The sequence below is a fragment of the Papilio machaon genome, chromosome 9, assembly GCF_912999745.1.
Source record: "Papilio machaon chromosome 9, ilPapMach1.1, whole genome shotgun sequence".
In the NCBI taxonomy this organism is placed as follows: Eukaryota; Metazoa; Arthropoda; class Insecta; order Lepidoptera; family Papilionidae; genus Papilio; species Papilio machaon.
The window spans coordinates 7,220,220-7,240,153 of record NC_059994.1 but is presented as its reverse complement, the minus strand read 5'-3'; the positions used below and the strand labels follow the sequence as shown (position 1 = coordinate 7,240,153).

At 32.7% G+C, this 19,934-nt stretch overlaps 2 protein-coding genes and 1 long non-coding RNA gene across 5 annotated transcripts in view; 2 read left to right on the top strand and 1 right to left on the bottom strand.

Annotated features, from left to right (window-relative positions):
- LOC106712905 (protein tramtrack, beta isoform) overlaps positions 1 to 19,934 on the bottom strand; it is a 247,179-nt gene that overhangs the window by 8,333 nt on the left and 218,912 nt on the right. Inside the window, exon 5 of one of the 3 annotated variants that reach the window (XM_045679313.1) lies at positions 1,855 to 2,115. The exons of the other annotated variants lie outside the window; for them this stretch is intronic. Within the exon in view, the coding sequence (XP_045535269.1) occupies positions 1,862 to 2,115 (254 nt within the window). The 3' untranslated portion in view covers positions 1,855 to 1,861. Of the gene's footprint in view, positions 1 to 1,854; positions 2,116 to 19,934 lie in introns of those variants that run through there. 3 annotated transcript variants of the gene reach the window in all.
- Positions 3,833 to 19,934, top strand: part of LOC123721241 — a 53,886-nt gene continuing 37,784 nt past the window's right edge. Inside the window, exon 1 of the long non-coding RNA XR_006756189.1 lies at positions 3,833 to 4,005. This is a non-coding gene — a long non-coding RNA (uncharacterized LOC123721241). The remainder of the gene's footprint in view (positions 4,006 to 19,934) is intronic.
- LOC106712906 lies at positions 9,067 to 11,674 on the top strand. The gene is made up of 4 exons (XM_014505581.2): positions 9,067 to 9,241; positions 9,326 to 9,925; positions 10,458 to 10,694; positions 11,279 to 11,674. The coding sequence occupies exons 1-4, from the start codon at positions 9,151 to 9,153 to the stop codon at positions 11,524 to 11,526; spliced, it is 1,176 nt and encodes a 391-aa protein (XP_014361067.2). The 5' UTR covers positions 9,067 to 9,150; the 3' UTR covers positions 11,527 to 11,674.

Genomic DNA, 19,934 nt, shown 5'->3' with positions numbered 1-19,934 from the left:
AATCCTGCCCCAAGCGAAAATTAACCCCAAAAAAGTTACTTGTAAGCGTTTGGTGGACTAGTGCCGGTATTGTTAATTACAGTTTTCTCAAATCTGGCCAGACTATTACGGCTGATGTCTATTGTCAGCAATTGCAAACCATGATGGAAAAGCTAGCGGCTAAACAACCTAGGCTGGTCAATCGCTCCACGCCACTGCTGCTTCACGACAACGCTAGACCACACACTGCGCAACAGACGGCTACTAAATTAGAAGAGCTTCAATTGGAAAGTCTAAGACATCCTCCGTACTCCCCGGACCTTGCTCCAACAGATTACCATTTTTTTCGAAATTTGGATAACTTCTTGCAAGGGAAAAAATTCAACTCCGATGGGGCAGTCCAAATCGCCTTCAAAGATTTTATTGATTCCCGTCCGACTGGTTTTTTTAGTAAAGGGGTCAATGAACTACCTATGAGATGGCAAAAGTGCATAGAAAATAATGGTTCATACTTTGATTAATTAAATATATTATATTAAAAAATATTCGACTTTTTGTTCCTCCCATACAAAACGCCAATTTCATATGTAAGGACCTATTATTTCCCTAGGGTACTGCGGCAGTAGACTGGCAGTCCATAACGGAACGAATTTTTCTACAGTGATAGCACTGTGCAGTGCTCGCAGTGTATATCGGAACATACCCCAAGTTCCATCCAGTCCATTGTTACCATCTCTATTTCGTGTAGAATTATTTGTAGAAATAAAATAGAAGAGTAAATAATTTGCTTAATATATTTTATTAACAAAATAGGTCACATTGTTTACGTTATTACTGTAATTTATTTTAACTGTACAATCAATGATACAATATCGAGCATCAATATCATAGTCAATGTGCAGAAAACGACGTAGAATAAAACAACTATTACTAAATGTCCTGTTATCTAAAAGTATAATTTATGTTAATTTATTATATTAGCTTAGTAATTTTAACGTAAGCAACGATTTCACATTTCAGGAAAAAAAATACTTAATCTTTGGTACAATTCAATCAAACTACCAACAACTTGACCACTGCCTTTCAAATTCACCAACAAAAAACATCAGTTTTGTTATACAGCTAGCTGTATAAACTGATGTAATATGATATATTGAACGCGACATACAATCGTTAATTTTTGTTTTTAATACATATTTAAGTCTAAATAGTTTATATCTTTTTCATGAGATCAATCATACATTAGAGTTTTGAAAATTGAGAACCTAATTTTTAGGCATAATAAATTTGCCTTTCACATTTATTCACAGGTTCCTTGTTAGTAATTCTTACGTAATTTCCTTTACGATTCATATAGAAAACGGGTACGGGATGATTATGTTCTTCATTGATGACAATTAATTCTCCATTATTAGTTAGCACAACTTGAGCCCTACAATGTTTCGATCTCCTCGATGAACAAGTCCAACTTGTTTTGGATTTACTAACACAATTCTTGGCATATGTATACTGTCTGTACACCAAAAGCTTTTGCCCTCTTTTCGAAAGAATAAAATGTATTTCTGTAATTATAATGATCAATACAATAAAAATAATTTTATTTTTAACATATAATAAATAAAAAAATAAAATAAGTTTTTCAATTTTTGAAAAAGTTTTTTAATTTTTCAAAAAAAAAAATTATCAGCACTATAATATTTATATATAAAACACAATTTAATAAAAATAACACACACAAAAAAAAATAAAAAATACAGTCAAATTGATAACCTCCTTCTTTTTGAAGTTGGCTAATAATCATTTTAAACTATTTTTGTAATTTTTCTTTGGTCAATTTTAATTAATCTGTGGAAAAAAAAATCATAAATGCTTCATTTTTTGTTTACATAATATACTCAATATCAGAAGGCAAAGTTACATCTGGAGGAGGATGGTTATGCTTTAAATTTACATTAGTTACAAAAGGTTTCTCCGATTCTTTTAAAGTAAGGTTTGCTTTACATCCTTTCTTATGATGACTGGAACAAGTCCAGTATGCACCACATTTCTTCTGGTTACGCCATGAATATGTATATCCTTGATATAAAAGCAATCCATGCACAGATTTCTTAATCCTGGAAGGAATGATGAGGGCCTCTGAAAATAATTCATTCAAATATTAATACAATTCATATTTTATTGAATTAAATAAAATATATTTTTTTTAAATGTAAATTCTGTCTTCTCACCAACTTAATTATAATAAAATGCCACATTTACACACTCAAAATATGTGTATGTTGCATTTTTTATATTAATTGGTGTACAAAAATAGCTTAAATGAAATTCTTACCTTAAAATATGATATAACCTTGCTGTAAAAACATTATTTAAAATTTTGCCTCTAAATCACCATATAGTTTTCAATATAATGTTTCAATAAAAAGATAAAGCACCACTGTTTTAGTTCACAAAATGTAATATTAATAAAAAAAAATTAAAAACAAAATTTAGTGTTAAAAATTCATTTTAAGATAAGAGTTTCTGATTTTATTAGTTTCTTATAACAAAAAAAAAGTATTGACACTTTTTTTGCCTGATCGGAAATATAAAAGCATCAGGGAATAATATAATTATCTTACATTCCTTCAATACTGTACATATAAGTCTTTATAATTAAATTTGTCCTTATTAAATAACACCTACTTACCAATCCGGAAGTAAACACTTACCTGAAACAATAATAAAAAATTAGATATTTAGGGGTAAAATGTCTTGCAGCAAATATCTTAGCAATGTAAACAATAATGCTGGTTAGCCTAAATTATTCCTTTTTTGCATATTCATTAGCTCTATTTGGAAACTTGTAATTATTTTACATGTTAAAGTTAATGAGATAACTGTAGGAAGGAAAAAGTAATAATACATAAGCATACCTTGATTCCAAACATTGTATTCCTAATGTTTTTCGCATAATTTTTCTCACGGCAGTTATAACAACAAACAACTTTTAGCACATATTAAGTTAAATTCTCAATCCCCTACACTTAAACTTGGCATATTTTCTAATGTTATGAACAACGCACGAATAAATAAACACTGATACAGTACGGAACACAGGTTTTGTGATAACATTCCGTAAAGTGTTTCACAACTGAATAACTTTAAAATATCACTTCGCCACATTTTTAATTATTCACAAGGATGGAAAAACAATAATAATCACAGAAAATAAACAAACTTGCGAAGTTAGGTTATACTTCTGCATTTGAAGTTTGAAACGTCAAGTTGTAGTTTAATTCTTAATCTGAGTTAAATTCAAGTTTAAATTTTTCTAAACTCAATAACTATACTTCGGTTCACATTTTGAAAACAATTTTCGCAGTTAATATTGTCGTAAAAATCTTCGTAAATCTTAAATTATAGTTAACTCAGGTTGTTGTCATTATACTGTTTTTCTTTGTAGGGCTTAAAGTTAAATTTAGTCGATGTTAACGTTTAACATGCGGTCCAATAAAGTACTACTGAACTCGGACGCGGTGTTTTATAAGGTTCGAGATGCCCTATACTTACAAAACAATAAAAATTATATGTTTTGTTTTATTTTGTCCAACATTATTAAATTTAAAAAAATAAACGTAAAAATGAGAAAACCAAAAACGTCACAGAAACCGATATTCGATTTACCGTTAGTACCTCCCTAGTTGTTGTACAATTGTCAAAAATGTAATTTCCGAATTTTGTTTTTATTGTGTTTATTTGGTTGTATCACTTAATATAACAATGTTCAGTTTTACCAAAAAGTGTAAAAATATCTTTAACGGGCATTGTGTTTTGTACAATTATTACATTAAAAAAATTTACTACTAAAAAATAACCTCTATGTGTTGTGTTGTGCGACTATGAAGGTATGAGTGTTGTTATGTGTTTTTAGTATGTTTTACAGTGTTAATGTGTTTTTATTTGTGATATAGTTAGTGTGTTTTGAATTCGAAGTATTATGAACATTTCTGGTACTTTTATGGAGTTGCTGATCTACGCGGGAAGGTAAGTGCTAGTTGTAAGCATTGTTTGTTTTTCCTGATGTATCGAAAATAACTATTTTATTTATTAATAGTTCCACCGAAGACGTCAATATGTTACTTTATAAGTTATGATTTTAATTTATCTCTCTCTTGCTATTCGTTTAGGTTGTGTGATCCTTGAACTAATGTATTGAAAATATGAACTACAATAGCTTTCTAAATAATAAATAGGTTTCTGCTACAATAACGTGTGTGTTTATTGTGAAATTTAGATCCGAGAGTTTTGCTACATTTATTGTGGCTATCTACATTATCATTATTATATTTAAAATTTCTTAGGCATAAAATTTATTGGCAGCATATGTTACATTTTTAACACATTTCATGTTCTTGCTTGCTATGATTTTATCATATTAAGTGGAATTGCAAGTTCAATTGCACTATGTTAATGTATATGTATGAATTGCTTAAATGTATATTTTTAATAAATCATAAAATTCATATTTGTCTTTTATTTTAATATTTATCTTATTTCTAGATTATGTTACTATACTGTTTTGCAGCGATTACAATACTTGTGTTACTTCAGAGCACCTTTGTTATTTTTTTAAAGTTGTTCAACTGTATAAAGGCAGTGGATATACAATGATAGCAAAAATATACAGAACAACTAATATTTTTGTTGAATCATTTTAGAAATACCAAAAGATCAATCAAAGTGGCCCAAATGGATTAAGTCTATACCCAATAGTGGTTTTAAAGGTTGGTAGTAATGATAAATAGCAGTAGTTAATGGTAGAAACAGCTTCATTTGATAGATTACATACCATGACAAGAAAATGTAATTATGAGTTTTCACTGCCATAAATGCATGTAAAAATATGTTGCTCTTTCTAAATATCCTTTAAAAGTTAATAATAAGTTTGTATATGTGTTTAGGTAGTGGTTAAAAGAAAAATTGTGTTTTTTTTTTGTTTTAGGATTCTAGGTTATGCTTGTAGATTTTATGAATACCTACATATACCTACATAAAATTTAAAACAATATTTATTGCCATTTGTGTGTTACAGCTTTGAAATATTGTGAATATAAGATGATTCAATGCGGCAGGAATAAAAAGAACCCACTTTTAATGCATAAGGGTTATACATATTATCAACATGTGGGCTCAAGGATGTTTTACTGTTCGAAAAGAAAGTCTGGTTGTTTAGCAAGAATTAAACTCGGCAAGGATGGTCAAATTGCAATGGCTCTATGTAATCATTCACATTTGGCACCGAAATGTGTTGAATTATATCCAGGACACTATGTAAAAATATAATTTATGTTTAAATTTATATTAGCTGTTGTAATACTAGTCAAAAAATGTGAACTCTGTTACCTTACGATAAAAAATTCTTATATTGTTCATCGAACTACGGATATTTATGTTGAAGTTGGACTAAAACATGGTTTTATATTTATATTTGTGATAATGGAGAAATACATTTATTTAATTTTTCAAAATGGAAATTATATTGTTTTAGTAAGAGAAAGCAGGTATTTATTTGCTTACCTAATCTTACTATTATTACTAATACGTACGACAGTACGACAGTACGACAGCTAGTATTTCTATTTGAATATCTTTATAAGGGCATGGGAAGAAAATTAATGTCCCCTATGTAAATGGTCAGGATTTTTTAATATCATAAGACAGAAAATGTACCAATGGCCATCTGAATTCGCCGAAATAGCGAAGCGACCGCTGCTCATGAACATCCGCAATTGTAGATGCGTTACCTACCTTTAATCGACGAGGATGGGACGTACAAAAATAGCATTTCCCCCCTTCCTATGTGTCCTTCCGTTAAATCTATTCTCTCGTCGCAATTGAAACGGTCGGAAGATAAGGGGACTACAATAAGGGCTCCGGCACGTACACTCATCAGACGAAACGCGGAATTGCCTCTATTTAATGTCTGTCTTCTGTATGGACGTGGTATTTCACCGGTCGAGCCTGCCCATTTGCGCAACAGATGTTATTTTTGCTGGCGTCAACCACTGTTACTGTGTTGTAAATGATTGGTGTTAGACCTGTGTCTCTCACTAATTATAAGGTCACGTGAATAGATCGCAATCCGTACGTTACCGGTATGGCGGTGAGTGAACCTCAAAGAACCCAGGTTCTTTTGAACCCACAGCTTGCGTCATGTTGGCTACACGCTCGAGACCAGATACACGTTGATCGACAGACCCATTTTCGATGAGTTTCGTTCACTTGATCACTTACGATGAGTGACTGACCGATCCAAAGGACCCGAGTCCTGCGTGATCGAGTATTTTAGACCTGATCACTATGCCATCTCGAGAAAGGATCGATGGACACAGGTTTTGCAATGAGACAACGAATAGGTATAAGTTAAACAGCTAACTGTCTTTTACTACTTTCCACCAACATTTATTTACTACAAATAACCAATTTATTTTCAGAAACAATTCGCTACAAATTCATTCCCTCGTCAAAGGTTAAAGGCAAGCAATGGATATTGTGCGAGAAGTATACATACGCGCAGCATATGTACGGCTTACTTTACTATTGTACGAGAAAGAACTCTGGCTGTAAAGCACGTATAAAGTTGAACAAGCACGGAAATGTTACAGCTTACGATCCCTGTCATCTTCATGAACCACCTTTGTATTATGTTACATCTAAAGGCAAATATGTAAAATTGTAAAACTATTTCGTTAATCACACAACTGAAGCTTCAATATCTTCGGCCAAGGATACTGATATTTGACATGATCCTACGAATACCGCCGTTCGATCATTTTCAACGAATTGGAATGGTTGGAACAAATATTAGTGAATATTAAATATTCTTATTTCTTACTACATTCTACGAGTATACCTATAGTTTCGTCTGCAGTAAGAGAACTCTTTTGAAGTTAAACTCACTGGTACTTCATCGCATTTCTATTTTAATGTTACATACATTGTATTGTGTACAAAGTTTAAATAAATAAATAATATTATAAATGCAATGGATGGATGTTTGCTATCACTTAACTCCAGAACGGCTAAAAGGAAGAAAAGCGCATAGACTGCCAATGAGTTTGTATTATTTGTTTTTATTCCGTGTGACTAGAGTCGCAGGCGGCAGCTAGACAATATTATAAATACGAATGTTTAGATGGAAAGATGATTATCTCCAGAACAGGTTAACGGATCTCACTAAATTTGGCATAGATTTATAGTAAAGTCTGGAAGAACACATTGACTACTTTATTGCACCCTATTTTGACAATTTTTTTTAGATTTTTTTTTTTCAGAATTTTGTGGATGCAGTTATGTATTCACAAAATTTCGAATATCAATGAAATTAAGAACGAGTGTCCCTTATGTAATTGCATTGTCGTATTAATACTTTCCAGTACTTAAAAATTGATGCATATAAATATTACGCTTTTTTGTATTAAATACTCAATATTGTGATATGTTTAGATGTGAAACAATTTTTTAAAAAATAAATAATTTTCACTAACCTCTTTTGTAATTTTAATGCTCGTTAATTACGCACAGTTTTAACTAATTCGATTTCAAATTTTTTTGTGATATTTTTTTTTGAGTTATTATTGTGAACAGGATTAAACGTTGTTTTTATTTTCCTTTTTCATGAAACATGAATTTAATTTTTTTTTAATGTAAAACAAAAATTTGCACGTATTTTTAATAACAAAATATTTAAGTCGTATTATTAGCCCCCTTTGTGGGCTATATTTCTACAAAAATATAGCCCACACATGTATACATCATACATCACAAAAAAATAATATATTTTGCCGTTTTTTTAGGTAAGATCCGGTATCAACTTATAAAAACATCCAGTTGTAGAAACAAACGTATATTAATGTGCAACGATTACACATTCGCGGAACATAAAAATAGTACTACGCATTTTTATTATTACTGTTCAAAGAATAATTCTGGTTGCAAAGCGCGTATAAAAATAGCAGCAAACGGTAAAATTGTATTCTCAAATATAGAACATACCCATGCCCCTCCGAAATATATGCGTCATAAGTCGGGACAATATATTAAAATGTAAAAAAACCCGAAATAAAATCGATGTATATGTGTTCTTTATGCCATAGCAAATCGTATATCAATGGGTCTTGCAGGAATATTTGCGACAAGCACTATCGTATCGTGATTGTTTATTATGTCAACATTAATATGAAATTTTGATTGATAGCGTTTGACGCAAATAATTATGCTAGGCCTAATGATTAAACTTTTACATATTTTTTGTGACACCCGTTTGTTTCATTCCTTTTTTTTAATAATTCTGTAATTAATTTTAAACAGTCCAAAAAGTTTGCGTATTGTCGGAACTTCCAAATTATTTTGTTACGTACCTTCTTTGTAAGAATAAGCTAATTTATTCGTGATGAATGTATATGTTACTGTAAAAATTAGCGTGAATCTTAGAATTTACCGGTAAAACCTAAGATTTATTTCGGGAGTTTTCCGTTGGGCCGATTGATCGGTATTTTTCATTCGAAGCACGAGGCTCAATGAAAGATGTAACCCATTTTACCCGATGCAAACTTTATCCAACTAAGCCGATTGTGTCCAAAGAATCAAAAACTCCCCTTGGGCTGATAAATAGGTGGACCGATCGGCTCAATGAGAAAAACCCTGTAAATCTTCCTCCTATTCTATCCTAGGTAAATTCTAGGATCTAATTGAAACTAGGTATGGTAAAAGTGTGCTACTTTGGTGGCGTGTTAGTTTATTTTGTCCATTTATCTTATGTTTTACCGATGAATATTACCCGGAGTTTGAGCTTTTACAGTATCAGATAGGTAGTAACAAAATATAATTGTTCGAAAAATAATGAAAGCCACATATGTTAAAATAGCTGCAAAATAAAATATGAAATCCATAAATATAAAATATTGACGAATCTTGTATTTAGATGAAATATAAATATTAAAATTAAATAAAAAGTGTGTTTCCTTATTAAATAGTTTTTATTTCATGAACCTATATTTAAATAGATGGATTTGTTGTCATTACATTTGCCTACATTATTTTGCTTGTTTTGCAGACAAACATCTGTATCGAAAATTTTTCGAAAAGAGCTCTAAAAATAAAGTCACTTGTAAGATTTGCTCGTTAAAAATGGGCCGAAGTAATATGGTTCGACATTATAAATTAAAACATCAATTTGATTTTGTAAACACTGAAACTAAAAAGAAGGAAAAACCTTGCTGTATGTATCTCTTTTAACATTTATAAATGTGATTATTACTTCTTAATAATTTCATGCATTGTTTTTAATCAACTTTTTGTTTAGCCGGGTCCGGAAAGAAACCTAGTCCTTGGTCAAAATATAGCATCGAGGTGGGTGAAAACAAATTCAAGTGCGTCATGTGCTCTAATGTTCTTAATATGCCGAAAGCTCACGGCAACCTGAAACGTCATATTAAATTTAAGCACCCTAGAGTTTATGAAAGGGAAACAAAGGAAAACTTGAAATCACTTTTGAAACAATTTGGTGTAAATTCAGAAATGGAAGCACTGAAAATCATGAAAGAGAATGAAGAACCTCTAGAAACAGATATGGCCCTTGGAGAAGCAGAATATCTTGAAGAATATATTGACGAAGAGATCATTGATGATGAGACTGCAGCAACTGTAACAAGTGATTCCGATAAAGAAAAGAATCTTATGGAAGAAGGTGAACATGTGGGAAAAGATTTAATAGTTGAAGCTGATCTTTTGTCGAAGAAGAAACCTGGTCCAAATGAAGATGAAAGTCCAATCGTACATGAAATTACTTATCGAGATGACGATAAAATACTAAAGATTGGGAACTTCGAGTATGTAAGCGAAGACGATGAGAAATTTGAAGAGAAAATCAAATGGTTAGCGGATAGAGCCGTTCCTGGGAGAAGTAAGTAATCACCTTCGTTATTAATGATTTGCGTTATTTTTTATTACAGCTCACATATGTCACCGCCGAGGGACTAGGAACCTACCCTACCGTAGAGGTGACTAGGCCATAGTCCATTAAGTCTATTGCGGGTTGGTTGACATCACATATATCTTTGTCAGGCATCACGATGTTTTCCTTCACTGTAAGAACGTTAGATAAATTTACATTCTATGTAATTCGAAAAAAAAAAAAAAACACATTGGTACATGGCGGGATTTAAACCGAGAAGTGTAGATTCCAGTCATGCACTTACTAATGGGACATCGACGCTCTCGATTTTTATTAACTACAAGCTGTCGCCCGCGACTCTGTCCGCACCGTATTTAATATTATAAAAAGTAGAAGTAGCTACGTCTTCTTCCAGACTATGTGCTACATCTGTCCCAAATTTCAGCGAGAACCGTTGAACAGTTCTGAAGATACATTCTAACAAACATCCATCTATACTTCCGCATTTGTAATATTAGTAAGATGTACTTTTAAATTTCAGGGTTTTTTAGAACGCGTATATGGAATTTCTTTAACGAAATAAAACGGAATCAGCTTTATGAATGCAAGATTTGTCGTAGGAAGCTAGCAGGATGGACTGGCAGCTCCTCGAATCTTAAGCGTCACTTAGCATTAAAACATGCAAGAGCTTTTGAAATTATAACCAATAGTCCAAATTTTAAAAAAATACCTCAAGGTACTATTGACAAGCTAGAGAAATATATTATTGCATCAAAAGGTGAGTGCATTTTTGTTTCTTCAAAGAAAAAAATATTATTTTATTACGCCTTTAGAAAGATACAATTCAAACATCGAAGCCATTTACTATATTCAAGTTCTGACACTACACAATATTTTCTAATAATAATAATGTATTTTTAGGCATGTTTTATATAGCAAAATGTGCCAAACAAGCTTCAAACAATTAAGCGGCCACTTGAATTGCAAATGCAAAACAGCGAAGTGATCATTGCTTATAGACATCTGCACTTACAGATACGTTACCTTCCTTTAATTGACAGAGGAGGGACGCACAGAAAGAGGATATTTCCCCTTCCTATGCGTTCCATATAAGGGTAGGAAGGGAAAGACGAGTAACCATCAGTCGTCTGGCACGCAACTCATCATACAAAATGCAGAACTACTTTCACTTGTCGCCAGTCTTGTGTGTGGTCGTTGTATTACACGGCTCGAGCCCCATTCGTGTAAATTGCGGGCTTTACCACTATTTTTTTGTTTTAATTATAGATTTTTTTTACTCACAATTAATTGTTATCCTAAAAATTCACATACAATTATACAAATAATCGTATTTCATTTTAGAAAAGACCTTCGAAACATCATACTTTGTGGATCAGGGAGATAACAATTACAAATGTAAGGTTTGCGACGAAGTGATAAACTCTGATGAGGCAGACAGCATGTTGTTGTTTAAACATATTAATGAAAATCACTCTGAAGAGATCGTCGGTGGTATTGAAGAACCAGTCGGTGGTATTGCAGAACCAAGCGATGATGACCAAGAGATCAGTGTTCTATTTGTCAAAAAGAAAGACTTGCAAATATCTTAAGTCGTTGTTTTAAGATATGACTTAATACGTTCCATGTAAACTACTTTTTTTTCGCAGGAATATTAACTCGTAGAGCGAGTCGATGACTCTGATAGGGTTAAGCTTTAATACTCCGTACGGAAAATAGGCGTTTACAGTCCGCTATCGCCTTCCATAATCTAGACTTCTGCGTTTGGTTTATGAGCCACAGTTTTGCGCCAATTTGTGTATATACTCGTAATTTAAAGTTATCTTAACTTGTAGGTTAAGATAATTAGATGTACATAATAATATTGTTTTTGTTGAAGTTTTATTCAGACTGATACAGGTGTGTAATGAAAAAAACATGTTTTGTGTTTTCCTTCTGCTCATTAGTTTCCATCGCCACATCACTACAAATACACGAAGACAAACTCACAGTGTAACCCGATCCGGTAAAAACCAATCCGGTAATAATAACGAAGTAACAGTCCGAGCTGAGGCTCCTGAGGGAGCCCTCGAGCCTAGTTACTCTTAAACGAGGTTAAGGCTAAGCGCCATCTGCGCCCAGCCACCTCAAGCCTGGTGAAACTGTAAATGCCTCTTCAAGGCAAACAGTGACTACTCAGTCACAAAAAAAAAATCACAGTGTAACATTCATAATTTTTTTTTTCATACCATAATAATTTATCTTTTGTTGTCATGTAATTAGTAATAATTTGTACCACAGTTTATTTATTAATGTATATAATATAATTATGATACATAATACATATGTCTTAAGAAATTGATATAAATTGTTAGTTGTAAATATGATTTACGATGACAACATGAAAATTACATTTATCTTATTGTAATAATGTACTGAATAATTATATAAAATCAATGATTGTCATTGAAGTTAATAGTTTTTTTTTTACTTTTATTGTAACAAATCTTTAAAGTATAATACCGCTTGGTGCTTGTTCAAGTGATATTTGCATAAAATCAAACCTATAAACGTAAGTTTCCACTGTTGGAACACATGTACAAAAACAATTGCTGTCACATTCATTCTATTTGAAAATAACAAGATAGCAATATGTTTGTGTTCAAGTGTTACGACAGTGGAGTTGGTTATAATTATAAAAATGCTCTAAGTTTTTTTCCAATTAATGTTAATAAACGTTATTATTTCAGATTTAAATAAATACATCTTTATACCAACTAGACAAGGTGGGCGTTTGCTTATGATGGATGGATATACATATTCCCAGAATGGAAATTCGTTAAACTACTACTGTTCGAAAAAGGATGCCGGCTGCAAAGCGAGGATAAAGCTGGATAAAAACGGTCAAGTCCTGCAAGCTCTGAACATCCATCATCACAAGCGACCGAATTACGTGAAAACCTCTTCAGGACAATATTTTAGAATATAAAGTATTTTGTCTAATTGATTGTTTGAATGTTACCTCAAGGATTTAATAATAGAAAATAGAAACTGCTAACTCGACTTAAAAACCTGTTTTTTTTTAGTAATATGATATACTATTAATGCCATTGAATTGAAAAGAATTGAAAGATCGATTTCAATTAGTCTCACAAAGCTGTTCCCGTTTCCCAGGAAATTTTCACAATTTGAATAGTCAAATATCATACGTGTGGTAGTAAGTCCTTGGAATTTTTGTCTTGCAGCAAACTAGTATAAGTATATTGTAGGGTATTTGTAAATTTCATTTTTTTTTCTACAGTTTTTTCAAGGCATTATTCATTCATCCCAACACATCGCGGTAACAAATTACTCATGGTAAACGGATACACGTACTCCCGCAATAATAGATCAAAAAACATTTATTATTGCTCTAAAAGAGGACTTCAATGTAAATGCAGCATCCGATTGGATGAAAGACTACGTATTGCTGAAATAAGGGGTGATCATCCACATTTACCTCCACGATACAGAATTACAAAAGAGGGGCAATACAAGAAATTACAGTCGTAATGTTTTTTGAGACTAGTCAAAACGCTTAATACCCGGAATTTGAATTGGAAGGTTGGGAATAAAAAGAGATTAGGTATATTACAGTTTTTTTTCCTTTCATATTTTATCTACAGTTATATTGTGATTTTTTTAGTTTAAAAATTAAATTAAAATAAAAAAAAATCTTTTTTCTTTCTTATAAGCAAATACCTTTTTGTCATTCTTCTCTTGAAGCTGCGTCAAATTTGGACTGAAACTACTGACGACGTTATTTTAAATCTTTTGTTGTATTCACGATGAGCAATGCTTTGAATTCTACATGAAAAAAAAGATAAATGAATTGGATAATACAAGCTTTTGCTCGCGAATTTATGTCCACGGAATTAAAAAAAAACTTGTGAAATAACCTATGTGTTCTTCCAGACTGATCCATGCAGCCGTTCTGAAGATACCTTATAACAAACATCCATACATCAAAACATTTCCATTTATAATATTGGTGAAATAGAAACTGTAGAAAAATTGTTTATTGTAAAATTTTTAATCTTCTGGTTTTTTTTTACAGTTTTAACAAAGAATTACAGCTTCATATCTACATATAGTGGTAGCACTTTACTCATGGCAAACGGTTTCACTTACTCAAAAAATAATCGTACGGGCAGAACTTATTATTGTTCCAAAAGACAGAGTAACTGTAAATCTAGAGTGCGATTAAATGAAGAAGGATATATTATTGAAATCAAAGAAAAACATAATCATCCACGTCCTGAATATAAAATGGCAAATGACGGAATTTACCTTAAGATCAAGTCATAGTTTCTGGATGGAATAATTTCTAATATTTTTTTAAATAAGTATGTTTCTGTGCCTCTAGCATAGTGCCTGGAAAACTTAGTAGTAAAGGCGTTATGTTTAATATTATACGCTAATATTCAAATTCCATTACCATTCTATTTATCTTATGATGTACTTACATTTGTTTTACTATAAATTTTAGTTAACATAATATATTACGGTTAGATATAAACATGTACAATTAAAAGATGAAATACGCTAATATTTTGTCACTTTAATACCTACTTTGTCACTCAAAATCGATTTAAAGTGATTATTTAACGCAAAGTAATATTTAAAGGAGGTTGATGAAATGTTAATGAAATCACTACCATTTTGGGTGTTTCCCATTGGACTGATGGGTCGGTAGACCGTATGATGAGACCAATGAATAAAGGCGATTTTTTTTCCAATTGGGCCGATCGATCGTCCCTACGGGACATAACCCTATTTTTAGATTTCAAATAGTCGTTGCTTTTGCTTATGTGTAATTTATTTACAATTTAGTTGATTATTTAAAGTTCAATTGCAACTCTTTAAGTTTCATAAAACCTGTCAACTCTTTTTCACCCTTACTGGCTTGTATATAAATAAATCGACTATACATTTTTAGATAAGCGAGACACCTCTAAAAGCGAGAGTCATTTTCCAGTTTTGACGGATGACCTCCATAAGTAAGAAACCACTATAAGCGAGAAAGATATCGAGTCCCCTTGGACTTTCGCTTTTCCAGGTTTACTGTAGTTCTTTTAGTCATTCTTATCCTATGATATAACAGTCTTTTTCCATCATATAACATGGTTATGTATTAGGTGATATAATTGGTTAAGAAAATAAACTGTTGAAAATATCGTGAGTTATTAATTTCATTATTATCTCCCACTTAATGTTTAAAGTATTATATTTTGATTTAATACTTATTGAAACAAGATTCGGTGGTAAAAAGCTCATGTTAAACGGTTACACTTATACCTACAGGATGATGTCGCAGTGAAAGCTATTTGATATCTTTTTTTGACATTTATATTTTTAGGCGTATTTGATTGTTCGAAGGAAGACCAAGGCTGTAAATCTAAAGTATGAATTAATTCTACGGATAAAATTGTTTTGATTTCAAATTATGTTTGCGTAACCATCATCCCCAAAATTTATGGAGTTTTCGGCATTTTTATTAAGATTTCATCTTAACCTATAATAATTGTGAACACAAATCATTGTTTTAAATCACAAAAAAAAAACTTATTTTATATAACTTATACTTATAATGTTCAATATGTCAGATAATTTTTCAGAGGTGAACCAATACACATTGATACCGACGCGCCACGGCAAACATTTATTGATAATGGATAATTATACATTTTCTCAAATGAAGAATACAAATAATTATTACTGTTCTAAGAAGAACTACGGTTGTAGAGCGCGTGTGAAGCTTGCTGAAGATGGATCGATCCGCGAGGCATGCACTGGTCACACACATCTTCCGATCAAATGTAATATGGTCGCTTCGTCTAGAACTTTCGACAACATAGACAGTAATAGAGTTCAACGCTAACTAATAAGGGCAAGAGCAATCTTTATCAGCCGATTCTGGATCTTCACACAAAACTGCGAAGTGACGCTGAGATATCGTCTTTTGTTTTGGTTGATCAAGCGTGATGTTTTTTTCTTCGTTTTTCTTTTTTTATGGCTTCTTTTTATGTGCAATTTGTTGAATTATTATCATTTACTATGGTAGCATTCAAGCTTGAAATGCAAAAAATTGCTTCTCGGTTTTGTGATTGGATTACCGACGTGTAAAATATGTCACAACACTAATTTGTCTCACTGGGGGAAAAAATTACCTTTTGCTAGAGATCTCAACATAATCAAAAGTAACTGTAGTGTAGTATATTTACCATAGATTTATAAGAAACACTTTATACGCAAAGTACATATAATAATCTGTGGACTATAGTCATAGCAACTTCAGTCAAATTTCACTCAAGTTCAAAAATAAGTAATTTTTAAAAATTGTTTAATTGATTAATTTCATAACAAAAAATTGCACAGTCAATAATGACGTATAAAAACTTTGACAGATGACAGCCTATTCTTGGCGCTGTTATAACCTACTTAGAGCTTTTAGTTTTTCTCCTGATAAGGATGTGTAGCATAAACAGTTACTAATAATTTCAACCAAAATATTTTTAAATATAAAACTTATATACAGCTTACATCATAGTGAAATTAAATATGTCGGCGCCCGTGCGCCACCTGAGCGAAACTGTAAACAACACGTGCACCGATTGCGTCATTCGATGCCCCCACTCTCCCCACTACTAGCTCTGCTGCTATAAAAGACGTGCAACATTATTTGAAAGGCAGTCTTGGCTCTGGCGTGGCTCGGTGCACTAGTTGTACTTCGCTTGCTTAACCTAGACGCTTTGGATAGTTAATTTGTGGAAACGAATTAATTATTATTCCGGTGCCATCATTTGGTCCCTAGACTAATTATACCCGGTTATTATTTAAGGCTGATTTGTTGAATTGTTGCTTTGGAACATAGTTTAGTTTAATGGTTAATTAACTGTCATTAGTCCTGTGATTTTGCTAAAACTATTATAAAGTTTAAAGTAGCTTCATTCTTTTTAACTATGTCCGATCCTCTTCCTTTGTCGGCGCCCGTGCGCCACCTGAGCGAAACTGTAAACAACACGTGCACCGATTGCGTCATTCGATGCCCCCACTCTCCCCACTACTAGCTCTGCCGCTATAAAAGACGTGCAACATTATTTGAAAGGCAGTCTTGGCTCTGGCGTGGCTCGGTGCACTAGTTGTACTTCGCTTGCTTAACCTAGACGCTTTGGATAGTTAATTTGTAGAAACGAATTAATTATTATTCCGGTGCCATCATTTGGTCCCTAGACTAATTATACCTGGTTATTATTTAAGGCTAATTTATTGAATTGTTACTTTGGAACATAGTTTAGTTTAATGGTTAATTAACTGTCATTAGTCCTGTGATTTTGCTAAAACTATTATAAAGTTTAAAGTAGCTTCATTCTTTTTAACTATGTCCGATCCTCTTCCTACATCAGAAGTGGGATCGGATCCATTTCCATCTCACGATCAAACCAACTGCATGGAAAAGCAAATGTCTCTTTTTTCTTCCGGAATGGAAGCAATTTTATGAAAATTATCAAATTTACCCCCCTTAAATCCCTTTAAATTGGTGTAATTCGATTCCTTAAGCGAAATGATCATCGAAAAAAAAACTTGGAGGGTGTTGATCTCATTATTGCACTCACTCACGCCCTTAAAGGTCGCCGCGACCTGCCTTTCAAAAATACGGCCAGATAACATGTCCTGATATGCTATTAAGGAAATATTAATCTCAAAATTTTCAAAGCCAATAATAATGCAAGACTGTTTTGATCAGGTCATTAAGTTTCGCCTTGGGTTCACATAACGAAGATACATCCAGACTAATCTTGGATGATATTAGATCTAGTGCCTCCAGCAATATCATTAAGTCCTCGCCGGCAAAACGGAAGTCGTCGCTGATCAATCCTTAACGCCAACGATGTCATCACATCCTATAAATCTACCCTATATAAGCCGTTGCACCGACACTGCATGTTTAGTTTTCATTCTGTCTTCGGAAGGTCAACATAACTTCAACTTCAGTTTACTTAACTTATAAACTCAGAACCAACCACGCTGCCGGTTACCTGGTTGATAGATAAGTACTGGTTACTGAGTCATTTCTGCCTTTTTGTCATTTTGTATTCGTGATGTTAGAATTACAAAACAGTTTAGACTCTAGCCGTTGATAACTATGATTGTAATTTGATTTTGTGTTGAATTATTGATTTTGTGATAAAATGTAAAATCCCTTTGTGATGTCTTATTACATCTAGAACTTCTAATAACATTGTTCATGAAATCGAGTATCCGTTAGATAATATAGGATTTAATAACCAACTTGATGATGTTTCAGATACTATCTCGACTAGTAGTGACCACACCCATACTGCAAATTCTGATACCTTATCGGCACAATCTGATACAACGTCGGCTAGCTCTAATGTAACATCTGTATATTCTGTACCTTTAAATATGTAATTGAAATTTTATTTAAAGGCTTACGCCGGTCCAATAATATGGCTGTAGGGAATCTTAATTCCGGTCCAGCATGAATGCTACAGGGAATGACAATTCCGGTCTAGCAATGGCTGTAGGGAATCTTAATTCCGGTCCAGCATGAATGCTACAGGGAATGACAATTCCGGTCTAGCAAAGGCTATAGGGAATACTAATTCCGGTCTAGCAAAGGCTACAGGGAATAATCATTCCGGTCTAGCCCCTCTAAAAAAAAATTATCTTTTTGCAGGACCTCAGGTCGGACCAAAACTAACTACCATAACTCTGAAGGGTCAGTTTGGACCGGACCAGACACTATAATTATTGTCAGGATAATCGAACGATGTTTTTCTTACTTCAGATGTATAAAAATTTAAAAGGGGCGCGTGCGAGGGCGCACGCACGTCAGCATGGCCGTGTCGGCGCCCGTGCGCCACCTGAGCGAAACTGTAAACAACACGTGCACCGATTGCGTCATTCGATGCCCCCACTCTCCCCACTACTAGCTCTGCCGCTATAAAAGACGTGCAACATTATTTGAAAGGCAGTCTTGGCTCTGGCGTGGCTCGGTGCACTAGTTGTACTTCGCTTGCTTAACCTAGACGCTTTGGATAGTTAATTTGTGGAAACGAATTAATTATTATTCCGGTGCCATCATTTGGTCCCTAGACTAATTATACCCGGTTATTATTTAAGGCTAATTTATTGAATTGTTACTTTGGAACATAGTTTAGTTTAATGGTTAATTAACTGTCATTAGTCCTGTGATTTTGCTAAAACTATTATAAAGTTTAAAGTAGCTTCATTCTTTTTAACTATGTCCGATCCTCTTCCTTCAAATACGAACTGTTTGTTGTAAAAATAAAATACATGTTTTTAAAAATACTACTTGTATTTTGCCAATCAATGATATAAAACTCTATTCCAATAATCCGAAAAAACAGAAGTTGTAAATTTTTTACAACTTCTGTTTTTTGTAAAATTTGTAAAATTTTGTAAAATCGTATTTTTTGTACCGGCGAGAAAACCTACAAAAGGTAAAAAATACTCTGACTTCGGGGGGAAAGTCAAGGATTATGGATAAACAAGTCACTACAACCGAAAATATTTTTGTTGAAAGTATTTTAATAAAAATTGTTTTATACAAAAATAAATTTGGTTATTCATTTATTAGTAGTGTTACCTAAAACGCATTAAAATTAAATGAATATCAAGATTTAAAAATATATTGTTTTGTGCAGAATATCCCTGTGAATTCATAACGTCGCAACGAGGAAAGCAACTGTTACTGATCGATGGGTATACGTTCTCGAAGGGGAAGTCCAACAACTGGGTCTGTTCTACGAAAATAAAAGACTGCAAAGCTCGTCTCAAGTTAAATGAAGATGGAGAAATAACTCACATTTATAATGAACACATTCATCCACCTCGGCAGTACGCAAGGACACAAGCAGGGGACGTCGTTCGGATTTAAAATAGAACGGAGAATGTTTGTATGAACGAAGGAAGGAAATAATGAATTAAATGAGAT

Bases quoted from the DNA above. Each gene is read 5' to 3' on its own strand.
- LOC106712906 (XM_014505581.2), top strand. From the start codon at position 9,151: ATGGGCCGAAGTAATATGGTTCGACATTATAAATTAAAACATCAATTT. The intron at 9,242-9,325 runs GTATGTATCTCT...CTTTTTGTTTAG, and splicing joins AAAGAAGGAAAAACCTTGCT to CCGGGTCCGGAAAGAAACCT. The intron at 10,695-11,278 runs GTGAGTGCATTT...ATTTCATTTTAG, and splicing joins ATATATTATTGCATCAAAAG to AAAAGACCTTCGAAACATCA.